General features: G+C 45.3%; 1 protein-coding gene across 1 annotated transcript in view; it reads left to right on the forward strand.

Moving 5' to 3' along the window:
* The window catches only part of LOC149868730 (dynein axonemal heavy chain 5-like), a 265,120-nt gene that overhangs the window by 98,913 nt on the left and 143,673 nt on the right, over positions 1 to 22,534 (forward strand). The window contains exons 41-44 of the mRNA XM_090037668.1: positions 3,817 to 4,004; positions 5,843 to 6,037; positions 16,567 to 16,701; positions 17,747 to 17,936. Coding sequence (XP_089893794.1) covers positions 3,817 to 4,004; positions 5,843 to 6,037; positions 16,567 to 16,701; positions 17,747 to 17,936 — 708 coding nt within the window. The remainder of the gene's footprint in view (positions 1 to 3,816; positions 4,005 to 5,842; positions 6,038 to 16,566; positions 16,702 to 17,746; positions 17,937 to 22,534) is intronic.

Raw genomic sequence — 22,534 nt, forward strand, 5'->3', positions numbered from 1 at the left:
CAACCTGCCTTGCCATAACTTGTTATGAAACCTTTAGTACTTATTTCCTTTACCTTATTTTAAAATTTCAGTTATATAATTAAAATAGGTTCTTAATCCTGCAAAGGTGATACTTTTATTTCTCATAGATTTGGCTAATATGTATGAGAGAGGTGTCTTCAAGACATCATGTAATCTGTGGCAATTTAGACCTCATATCTGTAGCAGGTCCTTGGATTCGTTAGTGCTTTGGTCCAGCAGATGAGAAATTCTTCAGAAGCTTTATTTAAATTTAAAATTAAATATGAAAATGAACAATATGTTCAGTGTAACAGTTTCTGAATATTTTACAATGTATCATCAATGAAGTTATCTTTTGCAAAGCACTCAGGCATGCATTTACAATTGAGCACATGCTTAAGCACCCTTCTTGAATACAGATTCCTCCTGGAATTGATGTCTTAATGAGAAATCAAGATGATTAGGAATGCTCATAATTTTTAGATATCATTTCAGATTGTAGAACCCTGAAGACAGCCTGAAGACAACCCTGTTACCTAGGAGGGAAATTGATTATTGGCTAATTAACCAGTTGGTACCAGTTTAAATACACCTGTTGCTAATTAATTTATGAAAAGACTAAAAGACTGTTTAGAAAGCCCAATGAACTTTTTTAGCATAGCCTTAATAATTCAGCTCAAAAGAAAACAAGATATAGAAACATATTTCTGGCTTTCTCCCCTACTTTTCAGGTCAGAGACTTCAGAGGTGTTAGACCTGATGTCTGATTTTTAGTATGTTCCCAAAATGGTAGTTTGAAGATGGAACTTTGCTTTGAAGATCTGAAGAGCTGTCCAACTTCTTAGCAGCTAGGGGCTGCAGCTTGCAGGGGTTGCATCACTGGGGATCACAGCCCTGCACCCCACCCCCGTTGCCATCTGCAAGCTCCCTCAGCACCATAGCACCATGCATGCAATTGGGCAGGCGGACTCACCACTGTTGTACCCTGTAGGCAGGTGGGCAGACTCTGCCCCCTACCACTTCCCTCCCACTCCCCACTGCTGCATCATACTGCAAGGTCTCCCAGAAATGCATCTGTGCTGAGCCACATCCTCCTGCCCTGCCCCACTCCCTGAGGAAGAGCAGGCAGTGAAAGGCAAAGAAGTGAGGGGGATCCTGGAGACATCAACAACAGCAGTAAAAGAGATGAGGGGAATAGCCAATAAACTGGATCCCTCTCATTCCTACCTTACGTAACATATTTTATGCTAACTAGGATTCCAATATTCATTAACATGCCATTAATTGGTACCTTCATTACAAACTGTGGCAGAGGCTTCTGGGAGAGTTTTATTAAGGCTTTCTTACAACGACACTGTAGCCATATATAAAATACATCAGATTACACATTCCATTAAATATTATCAATATATTTAATTAATACGTAATATACAGCATACATAACATTTCTGTCAGTATTTGGTGACAACAGCCCTGAAGAATATCTTGTATTTAAAAACTTGTCTAACTCTATCCCAACTATAGAGCTGGTCCAATAAAAGATATTACCCAAAGAAATTCTTGCCTCACGTAATTCCTGGACCATCACAGCTACAGCATCACTCTAACAATACAACAACCTTATACTAATTTATGTTTTGTTCACACTTGTAAAGTTTTCTTGATAACAAGGGTGAGAGAGATTTCCCTGGAGGATAGTTCTGTGGCAGAGGCTGGATACTATTGCCTCCATATTGTAGTTGCAGAATCATAGTATATTATGTGCTCTCTTCTTCTTAAAACTGTTTTAAGAAGCATTCCTTAGATGGAGGTTTCCTTATGAAGAAAGCGACAGAATTACACTAAAGACCATGCAGCAAAATTTCTTCTCTTCATTGTTCATAAATTCCTATCCTCTGACCTCTCTGTATCTTATCTCTTTCCTTCATCACCTATCCAAAAGGATAGTATCAAAACCATCTTTCTTTCCTTCCCCTGTGCTTTCTCTTGGCACCATGTTAAATCCCTATACTGGGTCCTCTTTTGTGTTTAGATCAAATTTGTCTTTATAGCATTCCACAACTTTATTCTTGCCTACAGGTGTTGTCTTAATTCTTCCCATCTCATCTCAGACCAGTTTGTCCACTGCTCCATAAATGTCAGGCTACAACTTCAATCTATTTAACTCAGTGGGCATATCTGCATGTGCATTTAAATGTGACTAAATTTAATGTGCATTAAGTGATTTTTGGCCAGTGTCTACATGTACAGAGACTTAGCAATAAATCTAGTGCACCTAGCACTGAAGTCAGCGCCTGTGGCCCTGCCATGTGCCCCTGTGGCCGCTGGGAGGGAGCTCCACTCTCTGGCCACATGAAGCCAGAGCCAGTTGCCAGCACTTGGCAGCCATCTTGGAAACTGATCCCTGGCCAGCCCTTTTTGTCCAGGATCTGCGTGCCAGAGCAGGGGCAGCATGCAGCAGCTCCCTCTTTGTCCACCCTGCCTCCCCACACCAGGACTGCCAGCGACACCCAGAGCCCTGCTGCTCCAGCCTGGCCCCTGCTAGCAACAGCCAATGCCCTGGACTCCTGTTGGCCATGGTGCTGGCCACAGCAGCTTCCCCCTCTCCCTGCCTAGACCCCAGCAGAGCCACACACCCACCAGCGGGGGCCAGAGCACCACTTGCAGGAGGCCCTGGCTGACTCCCTCCTCTTGTAGTCCCCACTCCAGTCTTCCTGCTTCATGGTTCACCCCCTACACTCTGCCTACCCCTGACACTACTCTCAGGACATGCACGTGGATAAAACAAAAAAAACTTTATTACTCTTACAATACCCACTCCCATCCCTCCCTCTCCTCAACCAACCCCTCCACCACCCTCCCCACTCACCAGTAATAAAAAACCTGCTTACAAGTGGGAAACAATATACAAAGGGAAATCTATGTTCAAGGGGCAAACTATTTACAATATTTTGGGTCTTCAGGCTTAGAGTGGGGGACCTTGGGCAGGGGACCTAAGGGCAGGGCCCCAGGGCAGGTACCCAGCACCCCAACCCCTGGAAGTTCCCTAGGGCTGGGTTCTAGCTGGCCCCCTAGTGGGAGGGCAGATGCAGCACTAACGTTAGCATCAGGTCACATCTATATGTGTGTTAATGCGCTTTAACTAAATTGCATCTAAATTTGATATCGGCATTTGTACGTAACAAATTTAGGTGTGATTAGCCTAAGTTAATGCGCATTAAGGGCGCACACATGTAGACATGTGCCCGTAATACCCATTAACTTTGGCTAATGTATATTAATGCATTTCGTGTAGATGTTCCCAGCGTGTCTTTAGATTGATGGGTATTTTTGCTATAAAATCCTGAGTAAAGCTGTAGGGCTATTAGGAGTGCAGTGATTTCTGTATGTAGTCTGGTACTTTTCGTCTAAGTGAGACCACCTCAAAATATCTTCATATACTCTGGCTCCTTCAGTCTGTGCATTGCTGGGGAAGTGTGGAGTGTTATATCTAATTCTTATAAAGATTATATTTTAAATGTTATAATTACATTGGGTTGTAAATGTTATAAGGCTTTCTGCCTTTGATAATGGTAGCTGTAAAAGCATAGAAGTCTCTATGAAAGCATGTGTGTGTGTAATGTCATACAGCATAGTGGTTTTCTTGAGTATCTTTAATATGCATGCTGATTTACTATGAGTTTTTTTCTTCTCCTTATACTCTATTATTTTATCTTAGTTTTTCTTATTCTGTATTATATACCAAAATGTACTTTATATGTAGTTTAATATGCTAGATTAATATAAGACTCTTTTTTCCACCCACTTCATGTATAGGTTTAGCCCAGTCAGGTGCATGGGGTTGCTTTGATGAATTTAATCGGATAGAGCTTCCAGTTCTGTCAGTGGCTGCTCAGCAGATCTACATTGTACTTCAGTGTAAAAAAAATAAGAAGCCTCAGTTCATCTTCACTGATGGTGATGTTGTTGATATGGACAGAGAGTTTGGCATATTCTTGACCATGGTACGTGCATGTGCATGCATACCTGTGAATTATTGCCTAACAGGACAGAGTTCTGTTTCCTTTATCCACAAAAACAGCCCTATGGAAGTCAGTAGAACTAATTGTATGAGTAAAGTGATCAAGGTTTTTCTGACAGCATGTGGGTATACAAATATTTTTTACTCCTATTATGCTACTAGTCTAAGCATTTCCACATCAGCCTCCTGTTTTACGCCTCTTTAGATTGTATATTGAAGACTTGGCAGACAAAAACTTAACCCACGTGATAAATGTTTTAAACAGTCAATGTAAAGGACAGACAGCTGGCTTTTTTGAGGCCCAAAACAGCCTTCAGCACTGTGTGACTGGCCACTAAAGGACTCATCCTGGAGAGGGTAGCAGTGTTCTCACTCCTCCAACTAGCATAATAGAAACGGAAAGAGGAGAGCCCAAGGATAGTTTCAGCACACCTTTGTAACTCACCCTTCCTCAGCTGTATTGAAGGCTACACAAATCGCAAGTGAAGATTGATGCATTTGTCTTTGTTTTTAAAAGGTCTGCTTTTCATGGAATGTTACTGAGGATCACAGCCCTGCAGAAGCAGCCCTTCCCCCATCTGCAAACTCCCCCAGCACCACTGGGGGAGCTTTCTTTTATTTGAGAAAGCAACATGTTAACATGATCTCCGAGGGGTCTTGTCACGGTATGGGGTCCCCAGGGATGGCCATGATGCTCCTAGGGCTCCATGACTGTGCCAGCCTTGCCCAAAGGGCACCCTTTTCCTCGCCTGCCACATCTTCCTGGTAATAATAAGTAGGAAGGCTGCCCTCGAGTTTGTTTGGGCACAGTCCTGATGGACCCCACTGAACCCTGCGGGTTCTTGGACCCCTTTTTGGGTCCCGCTCAAAATGGATGCCTCACGGGACACCCTCAGCCTTATGGGCTAGAAGCCTGGCTCTAAAACCGCTCCTTTTACCACACCCCAAGCCCTACAGATGGTATGTAAATATTGTCCCTCTGCACCTTGATATAGTTCAGCCTCTCCTTCATCGCTGGGCTCTACAGCCCTGTCTGTGCCCACACTGGTGCTGGGTTCTCTGCAGCTCTGTCCCTGTGCACACACTAGCACTGGGGTCCCCACACTGTAGTATGGCCCCAATGAGGCCTTCTCCTCCCTAGTAGCCTCAGTCTGGTCCACTAGTTTATAAACAACAACCAATATATGAGCCCCTGGGCTAGAACATAATACAACCAGTTCAGGGTGCACTCTGTCCTTCTAAAAGACTCAAACTTCCCCCCCAGCCTTAAGTGCTTTGTAGCCCAGGGTACCTGGTGAGCTCTTGGAGCCCCATTAGTCGTATAGGCAGTTTATCAGGCAGCCACAGTATCTCTGGGCAATTCTTCTGTGGAGGCTCTTTCCCCTGTTTGCTGCCAGAGAACTAACCCCTGCTGGCCTCAGCCCTGGGGTTTATATGTGCCCAGGGCCCTGTCTTCTTCCCGTCAGCTGTCCAGGTGGGGGTGCAGGCTAATTCCCTTGTTAGCCTGCTGTTATAGTAACCTACACCTGTGGGGTTTCTGCCTGGTTCCTAGGGACCTCTCCCTTGGCAGTTTCTGCTCTTAAAGAAGCAGGTACTTTAGTGCCCTGAGACAGGTCTCAGGCTATGGGCTGTGATAATACATATTTCACAAACTGCAGTATATTGGCAAAATTAGGTAAGCACTTGTGATTGTCATATACTAAGATTATTATAATCCAGCAATCACTTTCCTGTTTATATCAGGTAACATCTAGAACACATAAACCCTTCACTTACATCGTGATTAAGTAGTAATTGATTATTTTTATGCTTTGTTTTCAGAACCCTGGCTATGCAGGCCGACAGGAGCTTCCAGAAAATCTGAAGATCCAGTTCCGTACAGTAGCTATGATGGTTCCGGATCGTGGTATTATCATGAGAGTTAAACTGGCGAGTGCTGGTTTCCGAGACAACCAAATCCTGAGTCAAAAATTTTATACCCTTTACAAACTTTGTGAAGAGCAGTTATCCAAACAGGTAAAATAAATGTTTGCATTGTAGTAATCCACTACTGTGCTTGAATATAGGGAGTGTCTACATCATTATTCAACGTTGATCCCAAGGATTATTAGACAATAAAGTTAGACTAGCCACACATGCAAATAAGTAAGGTTGACCACAAGTGCAAAGTAGTTATTACACAATTACCTGGTTAATTGTGCAATACATTTAGACTAATCTCACATTCAAAGTAATTATCACATAATAAAAATGACTATTCAGCTATAAAAAGAACCAAGTTAGTGCTTGAAAGTGTGTAAGAACTCTATGGCTGATTTCTCTCCAGCTTTCATTTGAACATGTAGCAGGGCCCTCAAATTAACCCAAGCCACATGAACTATTTTTCTCTTTATAACTTACCTTGTGGCCACTGCACATTATGCTTACTCTTTCCCAGCAGAGCCCTTTTAGCAAACACTGCCTGTGGTTTACTCCTTTTGTGCTTGGCTGTAATGTAGGCAATGTAGACAGAAAGTGGGATACAGAAACCAGGAACAGGAAGCTGTGAACTTATAGTTTCATAGTTGGTAGGGTTGGAAGGGACCTGAGCAGATCAAGTCAGACCCCCTGCCTTGGCAGGAGAGGGTACTGGGGTCAAACAACCCTGGCAAGGTGTTCATCTAGCCTCCTCTTAAAGACCCCCAGGGTATGAGCCAGCACCACTTCGCTTGGAAGTTGGTTCCAGATCCTAGCCACCCTGACAGTGAAGTAGCACCTCCTGATGTCTAGTCCGAATCTACCTTCTGCCAGCTTGTGACTATTATTTCTAGTCACTCCTGGTAGTGCTCGGGGGAACAGGGACTCTCTCAGTCCCTGCTGGTCCCCCCTGACTAGTTTGTCCCCCTTCAGCCTTCTCTTCTGGAGGCTGAACAGGTTAAGGTCTTAGCCTCTCCTCATAGGGCCTGCCCCCGATCATGCGAGTGGCCCTCCTCTGGACCCTGTCCATGTTGTCCACATCCCTCTTGAAGTGCGGTGCCCAGAACTGGACACAGTACTCCAACTGCAGCCTGACCAGTGTTGCATAGAGGGGGAGGATCACCTCCTTGGACCTGCTTGAGATGCATCTGTGAATGCATGATAAGGTACGATTTTGTCTTCCTGACCACATCTTCACACTGTTGGCCCATGTTCAGTTTGGCATCAATAATGACTCCAAGATCCTTTTCTGCCTCTGCACTGATGAGAAGGGAGTTCCTCAGCCTGTAGGTATGCTGCTGGTTCTTTCCCCCCAGGTGCAGTACCTTGCACTTATCAGTGTTGAAACCCACCCTGTTCTCATCCATCTACCCCTGTAATCTGTCTAGGTCTGATTGCAGCCTATTCCTCCCTTCTAACTTATGACGACAAACTTCCTGTGTTTGCAGCTTGAGTGTCCTAATATCTTCTGAACACACTGAAGAGGTATGGGCTGGAAGCAATCCTGATTTGAGACCCTGACATTCAGCAGAGCTTCTTTTGCTAGGCTGACCAATTGCTGACTTTGGGGCTTTTAATATAAATAGCCAGTGTATATTGTTTTGAAAGTGGATGTAAGCAGGAGTGTAGATGTACCCATGGGGAGTATCCCATTGTGTGTATCTCCAAGTATTTTGAAAACATCATTAATGTTCTCTGTTCTAGGGTTACCATATGTCCGGGTTTTCCCATATGTGTCCCCTTTTTGGGTCCTCCAATCTCCATCCTGAGGTTTTTTTGAAATATGAATAAGTGTCTGGGATTTTGCTCTGCTAGGACTTTTTCAACATAGATGCTGGCAGAACTGCATTTCCCGGCTTGCCGTAGTGGCATGTGTGTTTACCAGGGATCTGGATTTTCCATTTGCTGCAGAAAAACATGGACTTTTCTCTTTAAAGGAGGAGACTGTAGGTTTCCCCTTGCAGACTGGCAGCCTTCCGGCCTGCAATGAGCTGTCTGGGGTGATTGGAGGCAGGGGCCACCATGTGTGTCTGTGCTGGGAGCTGGGGAAGGGGCCATGGCCAGGGCAGACTGCTTGGTACAGCATGGGAACCCCTTTCCAGGGTGGGGGTGCCACAGGACTCCCCTTCTCTCTCTAGCCTGCACCAGGGACAGACTTACTCCACTGCTGCCCACACAAGTCGGAGCTGTTGCAGCTGTTGGCTCTGGCTCGGTCCAGATAGAGGCAGCTGGGGTCTCCCTCTGGCAGGGTTGGGGAGAAGGGGGCAGGTCAGAAGTGAGGGGGCACCAGCAGGGGCTGGAGGGGCTGTGGCTTGGGAGTGAGAGGCACCGGGGAGCAAGGGAATGTGGGTCAGGAGTGCGGGGCACTGGCAGTGCCAGGGGGCTGTGGGCCAGGAATGAGGGGCACCAGCATGACCCAGGAGGGCAGGGCACTGTGGTTTGGGAGTGCAGGACACCAGCAGGCCAGGGGGCTGTAGGTTGGGAGTGAGGGGCATCAGCAGGGTTGGGGTGCTGTGGGTCAGAAATGAGGAGCACCAGAAGGTCTGGGCGGCACAAGTCTATGGCTTTAGTTTTGTTTTGTGTTTAATTTCTGAAGCAATAACACTTTTTATTTACCGTAACCAATAAAAACTGCCCCCACATCATAACTCCCCCTCCCCCAACAGGTGTCCTCTTCTTTGGAACTAGAAATATGGTAACCCTATCTGTTTAAAACTTACTGGCTGCTTGCTGACGTAAAAAAACTCTGAAAACACACTTTACTGAGAGAAGCAGTGTGTTACTTTGACCTGGCTCAGCAGCGTCTGTATAGACAGGCGGTTCAGTGGAGCACTGTGGCGCTTATAGTTAAAGTTGATTCAGTCAGCTATTGGATAAAACCACCAAAAAAGCCCCACTAAAGCATCCGATCTATACAGATGTTGGGCAAGCTGTGTCCAGCTAAGGCATTGCCTCTTTTGAGCATGCACAGGACTCAGCATGGGAATGCACCAGGTTTAAAGTAAAGCACTGTTTTGTTTTGTTTTGTTTTGTTTTTTTTAACATCTGTAAGGAGCCACTAGCTATGAGATCTGAAGCGTGGAACTTAAATGATATCCCTATTTTTCAAAGTTTTTTACCCACTAAAGGAAATTTCTTGATATTTTTTTAAGTGTAAATTTTAATGGAAGAAATATCAGTGATACTTTCAAATTGTGGGTATAAACTAGGGGTGTGTGAAGTGGGCCCTATTCAAGTCAGATTCAGATCTGGCCCAAGTCAGGAACAGTGATTTGATTAATTGATTGGGATCACTGACCCTGATTCGATTCGGATGAATCCCAATCTGAAGATCTAATGCTGATTCAGAGAATCAGTGATATGGATATAGACACGGCTTTAAATGTTTTTTCTACATAACTCGTACCAGCGTGGCTTGTGAATGCTGTGATGCTGGGGTGCATGGAGTGTCCCACAGGAGCATGGGGGGGGGGGGCTCTCCACATGCTTGGCAGTGAACCCAGAAGTGGACCGGAGGGTTCCGAATCAATTCAGAGAGATTAAAGGGTCCTCTGATTCCTTTCAGATTCAGAGATTCAGCCACTGAATCAGGCTAAATCTCTGCTGAATCAAATCAGGGACTGAAGCTTTGCGCAGCCCTAGTATAAACTATTTTTTTCCTGCAGTTCCTCTTAAAATCTCTATTCTTTTTTTTAATTTTCATAATTTGCTGCTGAATTGATTGGTGGGTTTATTTGGAGAGTCATTATATTGATCTCAGTTTGCTTTAGTAGAAATCACACTCTTGTGTTTGTACATCACACTGAATGCTATCAGAAACATACTTTTTTGTCTACTAAGAATTCTTTAAACTAAGAGAAAAGTAGAGGCTTTTTGTTATAATTAGGGATGTCAGTTAATCGCGGTTAACGTGTGTGATTAATGTGTTAATTGGTGTTCGTGTTCATTTTTTTAATGCATTAATTGTGCACGTGATTTTGGAACCCATGCTCAGGCTCTGCTCCGCTGCTGTCACCACTGCCTCTAGGCCACCCAGCAGGGCAGTGGTGGCAGCTCAGAGGACTGCAGGGCAGCCCGGTCACAGGCTTTGGTCTGCTGCAACAGGGGGGAAGAGGGGCACATGTAGATACAGACACAGATCAGCAGCAGCAGCCTGCACGCAGCCAGGAATGCAGCTCAGTGGTGTGTAGAACACCATCCAGCAGGTGTGTCTGTGGGGGAGAAGGGGCATGGAGGAGGGAAGGATTGGGGAAGTAGATCGAGGCCCCCCTAGAGAGGGAGGGAGTGAGGCAGAGGCTGAGGTGAATGGGGCCCCAGGGTTGGGGCGGGTCATGGGATGGAGGGCCACATCCCCCCCAGATTTATGCGTGAGGTGGAGGTGGGCTGTGGGCTGGGGCTCTCTGCATTCTGCTGCCTTTGCCCCAGGAGCCGCATGCTGTCCACACCATGCATCCCTGCCCACTCAGCAACAGGAGGCACAGCATGGCGTGGCGTGGCTCCCAGGGCAACGGCAGCAGGCACAGAGCATTGAGCCCACAATGCGCAGCTTATCTCCACCCTATGCACAAATCTGGTGGGGGGAATGCACACAACAATGGGAACTGCACCCCCCCATGCCTGGACCATGGCTCCATCCCACAACCCTCCCCAGTGCCCCATTCACCCCTGCCCCGTTCCCTCCCTCGCCATGAGGGCCTTGACCTACCCCTCCTTTCCCTCTCCCATGCCACTACCCCCCCACTGCTTCCTCTCCACAGACTTACCTGCTGGGCAGTGTTTGTGTGCATCTGTGTGTGCATGTCTGTGTGTGTTTGCCCCTCACTCCCAAGCCACAGTCCCCTCAGCCCTGCTGCTGCCCCTCACTCCTGACCCACAGTACCCCACATCCTGCCAGGGCATGCAGGAACCCCCCTCCCTGGGCTCCAGACCCCACAGACACACCCACAGCCCCCCATACCTTCACAAATTCCTTCACAGATCCCACACCCACCCTCCAACTATACAAAGTGCCTGCATAATTTTGCATAATTTGAGGTTTTCTGTGTATAATTTTGAGTTTTTAGCTGTGCAATTAAAATTGCGATTAATTGCAACTAATTTTGTTAATCGCTCAACTAATTGTGATCAAAGTTTTTATTTGGCTAACAGCTCTGGTTATAATCTGTATGGGAGTTGTTGGGTTCTGAATGTTCGTTCTGCCCGTGGTGTCCTGTAGAGGCTTTCAAAGAGCATAGAAAGGAGATGTGAATGGTGAGGCAGAGTACTAATTAGGTTTCCTGTACACTTTGGGACTGATTGAAAAGGGTCACATTCTAGTAGATATAGCACTGCATTACTCTTTGTTATTCCCACTGAATGGCCTAAACCAGAAATACACGGTGCTAACTTGGGCTCATTATATCAGGAGTATACAGTTTAGGATATGCATATCCACACATGTTCTGTCAGAACCAGGCCTTTACAAGCCATTATAGTTTGGCCTAGGCCTGCCAGGACCTACAAGCCCCCCTCCATGGCTAGAGGGAAACCACTAGGGTGCATCATAAGGCTGTGCAAAGTTTCACCAGCAATTTTGTTTTGACACTGTTTTAACTTGTTTCGAGCTCGAAACAGCAAAATGGAAATGAAACAGAGAGCTTTGAAATGGCCTCAAAACAAGGCAAGTTGAAATGTTTCGAATTTTTCAAAACATTTTGAGTTTTGAAACTCAAGCTGAGCTTGCCTGCAGGGAAACAGAAACTAAAGTAAGGAGAGGGAGGGGGAAAAGGGGAGAAGTGGGGGCAAGGAGTGCTTTCATTATTGGCTGTGTAGCTGGCCAGTGACTGTCATCCTTTCCTGAGGTCCCTTTCCAATCTCAGTGCTCTGGGGGAGGGATAGAAAAACTGCATAAAAGGCAGGATTATTTGAACTGCCCTGCTTTCTGCCTTGGTGTCAGCTAAGTGAGGGTGCACCTTAACACACACACAGTGTCACCCACCCATGTCACGAGTTTTGCCAGTCAGCAGCTAGAGGTGCAGGGCCCCAGAACCCAGACTCATCTTGCACCTATCTCCTTGACAGCTGGCAGGCTTTGTGGCCGCAGCAGGGCCTAGCAGGCCTGCAGTTTTCACTCCCGTGTACCCCAAGACAGACACAGTCCCACAAGCACCTATGTCACGAGTTTTGCCTGTCAGCAGCCAGAGGTGCAGGGCCCCAGAAGCCCTGCACCTATCTCCTTGACAGCTGGCAGGCTTCGTGGCCTCAGCAGGAGCTAGTAAGCCTGCCTGCAGCTTTCATCCTGCTGTGCCTTAACACACACAGTGTCACCCATGTCATGAGTTTTGCTTGTCCACAGCTTGAGGTGCAGTTTCCCCCAAACCCATGCGCCTATCTCCTTGAAACTTGACAGGCTTTGTTGCCTCAGCAGGGGCTACCACCTCTTCAGTTTTGACCCTACTGTGGCTTAACACATACATGCGACATGAGTTTTTTGCTTTCAAGACTTTGAGGTGCAGTTTCCCTGAAATCTTGCACCTATCGCCTTGAAACTTAGCAGACTTCATGCCCTCAGAAGGGGCTACCATTCCTGCAAGTTTCATCCAAATCAGGCCAGAAATGACAAAATTATAGGCTGTTTCGAGCTTCCCCTTTATAGCCTACGGGTGAAATGTCGAAACAGCAAAACTGTTATGATGAAATGAAACGGAACAGCAGTTTTGAATAGAAATGAAATTCGAAACAAAAAGCTGTTCTGTCAAAATGCAAGTTGAAATGGAACAGTGCCATTTTGCACAGCCCTAGTACACAACTAATTTCTTGGGATCACAGATAACAAAACAGGAACAGAAGTAAAGGTTGAAAGATAAAAAACCAGGGTGCCAAGGGAGGATGCTGAATAGAGAAATCCAGCCAATGTCCATTGTTCCTCAAAGGCATCTGAGGACCTGTTGGATGCTATCCAGCGAAATTCTTTTTAGAGGCATGCATGGACAAGGGAAAGGAAGACCATCCTACAGTCACCCAGGTTCTCTCCAGCCAGACTTTCCTTTCTGGTCTGGTAGGTGGCTAGTGTGGGCAGAGCCAGGGGGAGATTATGCAGAAGGTCCTGGAGTTTTGCAGAACTATGGATGGGGTGTGCATAAAATAAAAGGTGTGAGAAAAAGTGTAAACAGTGCATCAGTAAGAAGTTCCTCAGGAAGGTGAAGAGGGGCTGCAGCCTAGCACACTTCAGACATGCATGTGCTAGGGTCTCCCTTTGGCTGCAGAAGGCATAGGTGTTGGAAATCTGTAGAATATGCCACATACATGCCCATGATGAGGGCTCCATACAGAAGCCACTATTGAAAACCTAGGATGTGGTAGAAGAAGGCATGCCCTTTCATGCACCATTTTGCATGATTGAAGACACCAGAGGAGAGACTGCAGAGCCTGGATTTGGCTGCAGGTACAGACTTTGTTTAACGATTTCTTTGCCTCCATCTTCCTAAGTCGGGACCAGAACAGCCACCTCCCTGCTGGGCCCCCCTCGGGCCTGGGGGGAGGCACACCTGGGCCATGGGTTAGCGAGGATTTAGTTAGGGAGCTTCTGGAGGGGTTGGACATATTCAAGTCAGCCGGTCCAGATGATCTCCACCCTAGAGTTCTAAAGGAACTGGCCGAGGTCATTGCAAGTCCCCTGGCACCGCTTTACGAGCACTTGTGGTGCTCTGGTGAGGTACCGGAGGACTGGAAGAGGGCCAACGTGGTCCCCATCTTCAAAAAAGGCAGGAAGGAGGACCCGGGAAACTATAGTCTGGTTAGTCTTACCTCGATCCTAGGCAAGCTGTTCGAGAAAATTATGCTGGCATACATCCAGGAGGGGCCAGCAGGGGACTGCATGCTTAGGGGCAACCAACATGGGTTCATCAGTGGCAGGTCCTGTCAGACCAACCTGGTGGCCTTTTACGATCAGATCACCAGATCACTAGATGCAGGGGTAGCAGTGGATATAGTCTTCCTGGACTTCCGGAAGGCTTTTGACAGTGTCTCTCACCCTGTTCTCATTAAGAAACTAGGGGGCTGTGGTGTAGACACCCACACGGTCAAATGGGTTGCCAACTGGCTGGAGGGCCGCACCCAGAGGGTGGTAGTGGATGGGTCCTTCTCAACCTGGAGGGATGTGGGCAGTGGGGTTCTGCTGGGCTCGGTCCTCGGGCCCGCACTGTTCAACATCTTCATCAGTGATTTGGATGAGGGGGTAAAAAGCACCCTGTTCAAATTTGCTGATGACACTAAGATGTGGGGGGATGTGGGCACACTGGAAGGATGCAACAGGCTGCAATCGGACCTAGACAGGTTACAAGGGTGGGCGGACTAGAACAGGATGGGTTTCAACACAGACAAGTGCAAGGTGATGCACCTTGGGAGGAACAAGCGGCACCATACCTACAGGTTAGGGAACTCCCCTCTCGTCAGCACGGAGGCGGAAAAGGATCTCGGGGTCATCACTGACTCCAAGATGAACATGGGCCGGCAGTGTGGGGTTACAGTCAGGAAGGCCAACCACACCTTGTCATGCATCCACAGATGCATCTCGATCAGGTCCAAGGAGGTGATCCTCCCCATCTATGCGGCACTGGTCAGGCCGCAGCTGGAGTACTGCATCCAGTTCTGGGTGCCACGCTTCAAGAGGGATGTCGACAGCATGGAGAGGGTCCAGAGGAGGGCCACTCGTATGATCAGGGGACAACAGGGCAGGCCCTATGAGGACAGGCTGTGGGACCTGAACCTGTTCAGCCTCCAAAAGAGAAGGCTGAGGGGGGATCTTGTGGCCTGTTATAAACTAGTCAGGGGGAATCAGCAGGCATTGGGGGAGTCACTGTTCCCCCGAGCACCGCCAGGAGTGACCAGGAATAATGGTCACAAGCTGGCAGAGGGTAGGTTTAGGTTAGATATCAGGAGGCGCTACTTCACAGTCAGGGCGACTAGGATCTGGAACCAGCTTCCAAGAGAAGTGGTGCAGGCTCCTACCCTGGGGGTGTTTAAGAGGAGACTAGATGCACATCTTGCTGGGGTCGTTTGACCCCAGTACTCTTTCCTGCCATGGCAGGGGGTTGGACTAGATGATCTGCTGAGGTCCCTTCCGACCCTAGAAGCTATGAAACTTCCCCGCATGAAAAGAGACACCTGCCAAAACCCAGTGTCATCCCTGCCAGAACTCCAGTGCCCATCTTTGGAGATTAACCAGGGTGCCCAGAGACACAGGCAAGGTGTTGAGCTGGTACCAGAGTATGGACAGGATGAGGTAGTTGATGACCAGCACTGGAGGCTGTGGGGGAGGCAGGAAACGGAAAGACTTCTGATCTGACCTAAGTTGATTGTTCTGATGTTCTCTGTGCATTAACTCTTCTACCCTTATTATTTGTAGCTTGGCTGTACTCACTATCTTTACTTTTTTTTTACTTTGATTTATTTTTCTGTCTAAGTTTCATTCATATGGACCTCGAATTAATGGTTTCCTGAAGAGTCACTTCAGCTGATGACTTTCCTATAATACTGCTCTGAGGATCTGCATTTTCTTTCGACTTGTTTTTTGAATCGATATACATGCCTATGCATTTATTTCTATGTTGCTCATAATTCTGTGTGCCATAATTCATCAGTGTGCCAGCTGTCCACTTTTCACTACTAGAAGCCCCTTAGAATAACTGGGTTACTAGAGATTCAGCTTTCAGTTCCAGGAAGAAAAGAGCCGTGGGTCTCCAGAGAGCGTTAATGAGTGAGAGGATTTGTCTCTGAGGTGAATACAATTTTGTTGTGGAATTTAAAAATATTATTAAGAAACACTGTGAGCATGTACCATTTCCTGATTCAGTAACAAAGCTGTCTGCAGAAATATTATGTTGGATATGGTTCTGTCTTCTTCCTTCAGGGTTAATCTCAGCATGATGTCATATTGAATTTTCTACTTGTCCAAAGAGTGTTTTGCACAGTTTCTATTAGTTTTTGCCATAAACAAGATTCATTTAATCACAGTGAGAGGGACATTCTGACAAACATTATAAAGAGGTCAATCTGTAAGCATTTGGAAGAGGAAAGGATGATCAAGAGACTCAGAATGGATTTAAGAACAACAAATCGTGCCAAAACGACTTCATCTTTGTTTTTGTCAAATAACTAGTTAGGTGGATGAAGAGAATGCAGTGGGCACAGTATACTTAGAATATAATAAGGAATGTCAAAATACTCACTTCTAAATCAGTTTGTTAGAACCTACCTATTATGGAGGTCTTTTAGCAGGGACAGTTTCCGTATTCTAGTGTCATGTGAGCTACAGATGCTGGGGAGCCACAGAGTGCATTACAAACACAGGATAACAGCAAGCAAAATCAAAATGATGTTACAACTTCAAGGGTAGTTAAGTATAATTGTTTGTTATAACTATAAATACAACAGCGAAAATAGTTTTTACAATGTGACATCAGGAACATCTTGAGTCTTATTGAGAAGATGGAGAGCCATGACAATTCCTTTACAGGCTATTTTTTTTATTTCATTTGATTTTCAGCCTTTTCTATATTTTGAAGTGCTTAATTTTTACAATACTAATTGCATTTATGCTTTGGTTTCAGGTTCACTATGATTTTGGGTTACGAAATATTTTGTCTGTTTTAAGAACTCTTGGAGCAGTGAAAAGATCTAATCCCAGTGAACCAGAGAAAACAGTTGTGATGAGAGTTCTGCGTGACATGAACCTCTCTAAACTGGTACCAAAATATTTGTTACTTTCAAAGAACGTTTAAAACATTCCTTTTTCTATTAAAAAAAACAAACAAGACAACCCCTTAATCATTTTAAATTAAGTATTTTTTCTTTGGCAGTTACATGCATTGTTATGCAGTGTTCCTAATGGTTTTTTAGTTTCTAAGGTATAAGAGCGCTGGTGCTTTGAACCTGTTTGTATTTTTTCTCTTTGCTAAAAAAAAATATTTCGAGTGAAGAAATAATAATAAATCCCATAAGATCTAAGAGGAAAATCTAGCTAAACTCTCTAATGCTATTTTCTTATGGCATGGAAAGAACAAGTGAAAGATAAGCACATTCTATTAACTTCATATCCTTTGTTTTAGATCTTTCGTAATCCCAAATTTCAAATTACAATAATTCTTGGCAATTTAAAATAATCAGAAGGGCCATAAGAAGTCAAAATGAGTTAGCGGTTTTCAAATAGCTAAAACTATTCCACTGTCCTCTTTCACAGCTACCTTCTTCTGTTCAGAGTATTTATTGGTGTTCCTATTGTAGCATAGCTGGAAGGCATTTATAGCCTCTGCTAAAGTCCACGAGGTACCAAGTTTACATTTAAAGTCTGTTATTTTTCTTCTCTTCAGTGTATTCATATACATATTTAACCCATTGTTATACCGTAAAGATTTACAAAGGAAAAATACAGATGCACAACAAAATAAGAGAAAAACAAGAAAGAGCTAAGAGGAAAACCTAGCCCATTTTTTTGAGTTGCTTATATGAATAGAAAGATTTATATATGATTTGATTTACAATAATTTTACTAAAATGTAAATGTATGTAAGCATTTAAGTGGATATTTAATTTAAAATTTACTACTTATATTGTTTGAAGTTCACACAATAATATTAATTCACTCTATTGTTACATGTTCATTTTAAAATAGATACAGTTTTTCTGCCACCGTCATTTAGACATATTCTTGCAGATGGTTTATAATTGTAGTAATAATAATTTTAATGAAAAAATGATTTATTGGTCCTCCCCCTTATTATTGTTTGACAGGTGGATGAAGATGAACCTTTATTTATGAGTCTGATTAATGACCTGTTCCCTGGTATTACTCTTGATAAGGCTGGATATCCTGAATTGGAGTCAGCCATTCAGAAACAGACAGAGAAAGCAGGGCTTATATATCATCCACCGTGGGTTCTAAAACTCATTCAGTTGTATGAAACGCAACGAGTACGACATGGTGAGCATGTTAAACGAGGTTCTGAAGTTCCATAATAGCAACAAAAGCCTTTACATTTATCTAGTGCAAGTTGCAGCATGCGTTCATGAAAAAATGTATTTTGGAACTACACAGATGTCCTTTATAAAGCTCCAGGTGGATAGTATTGGGAGAATATAGTTATGAAAAACATTTATAATAACCAAATAGCCTACCTTGCTCCTATAATATTGAGATCTTGGCTTTACTATGCTATACATTTTCTTAATAAGATATCAGAATGTTGCATTGAAAATGGATGAAGTTTTTATGGAATAAGTTGAAATGTGGAACATGTATAATATTTTCTCTGTCCTTTGCCAAATTTCTGAAATAGCTGATTTTGCTCAATATTCTGAAAGCAGAGACCAAGCATGTCTTTCTTGAGCCCAGAAATGGAATGTTTAATGATGTGAGCATGCAAAAAAGAAGTTCCAAATGATACTTCTTTGAATCCTTAACTAAAAGGTGCCTGCTGGAATTGCAAATATCATTATGACTTCTGTGATCAGTTTTGACCACTTCAACTGAAGGAAGACATCAGCACTGTTCTTCAAAGGGTAAACAAAATTCTGGTGCAGTCAGATTTACAAATGGTGATGGGAGAACAAAAAACTCTTAGGGTTATTTAGGCTGAAGAGGAGAAAAGATAAAGGGAACACATCTAGAGCAGTTGAGATTTATGAAGGTTTTTATACATTTATAACAAGTAAATGAAGTATTTCTTTTCACAACATGTTGTTAAGTGTGATATTTTAATATTATATCAGGTTCTACCAAACAGCGAATAATGTTTTGTCCAATAATGGTTTATATCCAGACTTGCTAGGTCAGTAGTCTGTATCATATGCCTATGAGGCACTACCGGTATTGAGACCAGGATCCAGTCAAGTTTCCACTTCATAGATTTCATAGACATTAGGGTTGGAAGGGACCTTGGAAGATCTTCGAGTCCAGCCCCCTGCCCCAGGGGCAGGAAATCAGCAGGGGTCACAGGATCCCAGCAAGATAAACATCCCAATTTCTCTTGAAGGCATTCAAAGTAGGTGCTTGAACCACCTCCAGCAGCAGTCTATTCCAAATCTTGGGGGCTCGGACAGTAAAAACTTTCTTCCTTATGTCCAGCCTGAAACAGTCACGGAGGAGTTTGTGACCATTTGACCTTATCATCCCTTGGGGCACTCTGGTGAACAGGCATTCTCCCAGATCCTGGTGAGCACCCCTTATAAACTTATAGGCAGCCACCAGATCACTCCTAACCCTGCGCTTTTTCAGGCTGAAGAGTCCCATAGCTCTCAGCCTGTCATCACAAGGTCTGTTTTTCTGATCTCTGATCATGTACATGGCTTTCCTCTGCACTCTCTCAAGTTTCTCCATGTCCTTTTTGAATTGTAGAGCCCAAAACTGGACACAGTACTCCAGCTGCAGCCTCACCAAGGCCAAGTACAACAGGCGAATGACGTCCTGGGATTTGCTTGCGAAGCATCCATGGATGCAAGCCAGCATTTTGCTCATTTTACTAGCTGCAACATCACATTGGTGGCTCATGCTCATCTTGTTGTCAGTCATGACCCCGAAGTCCCTTTCATCCATAGTGCTAGCCAGCATAGCACTGCCGAGCCTGTAAGTATGCTGCAGGTTTTTCTTCCCAAGGTGGAGTACCTTGCATTTTTTGGTGTTAAACACCATCAGGGTCTCGTCCACCCATTTCCTGAGCCTGTCAAGGTCAGCCTGGATTGCTCTCCTGTCCTCAGATATGGCCGCTTTACCCCAAAGTTTGGTGTCGTCGGTGAACTTGCCAGTCCGCTTCTGATACCAATGTCCACATCATTAATGAAGATGTTGAATAGTATAGGCCCAAGGACAGAGCCTTGAGGGACCCTACTGGTCACAGCGCACCATGATGATTGATTTCCGTCAACCACCGCCCTCTGGGTCCTACCACGGAGCCGGTTCCCCAGCCAGCAGATTGTGGTGAAGCCGAGGCTACAGTTGGCCAGTTTTGCTAAGAGGTGATCATGAGAATACCAAATCAAAGGCTTTTTTAAAGTCAAGATATACAACATCAATCTCCTCTCCCTTGTCCAGGTGATAGGTCACCTGGTTGTAAAAGGAAATAAGATTCGTCAAGCAAGACCTACCCACAACAACCCATGCTGGGTATCCCTCAGGATGTTGCCATCAGGATGTTGCCATCGGCTAATCTGTTGAGAATGGTCTCTTTGATAATCTTTTCTAAGAACTTTTCTGGGATAGAGGTCAGGCTGATGGGCCTGTAGTTTGCTGGATCCACTTTCCTCCCTTTCTTGAAGATAGGCATCACGTTGGCCTTCTTCCAATCTTCAGGCACTTCACAAGAGCACTGAGAGTTCTCTAAGATCCGTGCCAGGGACTGGGCTATGATGCTTGCCAGCTCCTTGAGTACCCTGGGGTGTAAACTGTCAAGGCCAGCTGACTTGAAGGTATCTAGCCTCTCAACGTGTTCCTTCACAAGGTCAGCATTGATGGAGGGTAAGGAATCTCCCTCACCCGGGCCTTCCCGTCCTGTAATGGGCAGGGGCGTCCATTGGGACTGGTGAAAAAACAATGTAAAGTACCCATTTAGCAAGCTGGCTTTTTTCTGGGCGTTGGTTGGCAATTGTCCCATCTGGTTTAGCAGGGGTCCAATGTTGCCATCGCTTTTCCTCCGGCTCCCCACATACCCACTTGAAGAGTTTTCTGTTGAAGGGGCAGGGTTTGTCTCCCATTGGGAGAAATGGGCGCTTCAGCCTAACACCATGTCAGTCACTTTCTCAGTCACTTCCATGTTGTTGGCTCTTCTGTTCTGATCATCTCCAGTGGTATCTTCAGCTGTTTTCATCTCTACTTCCTCAGTGTTTGTCATCCTGTTTCTGTTTCAGCAGCCTGCATAACTTTGCTTGAAGCTGCCTAGGCATGATGGAGCAACTAGGCATGATGTTGGGACCAGGGATCGGATCCCAGTACCACCATTACTACTTTCCCAGGCTCCCCCTACAGTAGCAAGTTGAAAGCTGGGTACCCGCATGCGGACTGAAAATCAGTTGATTTTTCAGCCCTGCCAGACAGTTCTGAGTCCTGTTCAAGACTCAAGGCTATCTGGGGGCTGTTGCCAACAATCAGCTGATTGTCAGCCCCAACCTCAGATTGTCCCAGGTCCAGTTCACCTAGGGTTGCCAGGACAGATAATTAGTTGATTTCTGGCCTTGTCTCAGACAGCCCTGGGTTTGAGACCCAAAGTTGTCCGTGCCAAGCCAGGACCTACAATCAGCTGATTGTCAGAACCCTATGCTGGGCAGCACTTGTTGGGCTGCTAGGCAAGGGGGAACAGAAGCCCTTGGCCAGGTGTGCAGGCCCTCAGTTTCCCATATCAGGGACTTTAAATCCCATGCTGAGCAACTCTGTCTGTACCTCCACCTCCCCGCCCCCCTGCAGTGGAGCAGAGGTTTCAAGTTACCAGCTGGGAAATCTATTTGGATCTCCCCCATCTTCCCTCTCCCATCGTAGCATCCAGCTAGGGTTGACAATCAGCTGGTTGTCAGTCCCAGGGCCCATCTAGACCCCATTGCCATCTGGGCCCCAGAACCAACAGTAAGCTGATTGTCAGCCCCTGGCCACACATTAAATTTAGGGCACCATAAAAATAGGCCATAAAATATCCTGTATTGTATGTGGAACATTTTAATGACTCATTTCCCATTTTATAGTGCCTTAAATTGGATGCATGTGTGATGCCCTGCCCATTTATGATGAGATTAGCATGTTAATCATGGTATAAATATACCATGTAGAGAGGGTCCTAATGATGGAGAGTCAGTAAGTCCCCTGGATAGCTTATTCCACCAGCCTAGTGTTCTTACAGGTAGGAAGGTTTTCCGAGATTTAGTCTAAATCTGCTGTGCTGCAGTTTAAACCCACTGCTTCATGTTCTGCCCTCTGAGGCAGATACAACAACTGTCTTCCCCTTTGTTTATGGCAGCCTTAAAAAATTGGAAACTGTTATACACCTTTAGTCTTCTGTTCTCCAAAATAAATATACCAAATTCTCTCAACCTTTTTTCTTATGGCTTTCTCATTTTCATTCCCCACCCCTGGATACTCTCCAGTATTTCTGCATCCTTCTTAAATTATAGAGCCTAGAACTACATACAGTAGCTGGAAACAGACCTCTTCTTCATGCCCCCATAAAAAAGTTTGTGGTGACAGTAAGTGAAAGCAAGCAGACATTCATATTACTTCTGTTGTGTCACAAATGTATAGCTGAGACAGAAGGTAGTAATAAATTGGGCTACTTTATTGTGGCCCACATCTGTTTGTTTTGATAGAAGAGCATGGGCAGCCCAAAGTTGCCTGTGCTCTCCAGCCTCCTGGAGCAGAACCTCTATGGGCTCAAGGGGCCCAGTCCTCACACCCTGGGAATTCGCAAGGAGAATTGGGCCTCTCAAGCCTTAGGAGCACATGTTTGCTTTCCCTGCTTCCCTGGATGTGTCCCAGGGATCTCCAGGGATACGTCTGGATAATAAGGACAAGTTGGGGCTTCACCTCAGCAAGGAGTGCGAGTC

This window comes from Crocodylus siamensis, chromosome 3, assembly GCF_052110815.1.
Source record: "Crocodylus siamensis isolate JL-2025a chromosome 3, ASM5211081v1, whole genome shotgun sequence".
In the NCBI taxonomy this organism is placed as follows: Eukaryota; Metazoa; Chordata; order Crocodylia; family Crocodylidae; genus Crocodylus; species Crocodylus siamensis.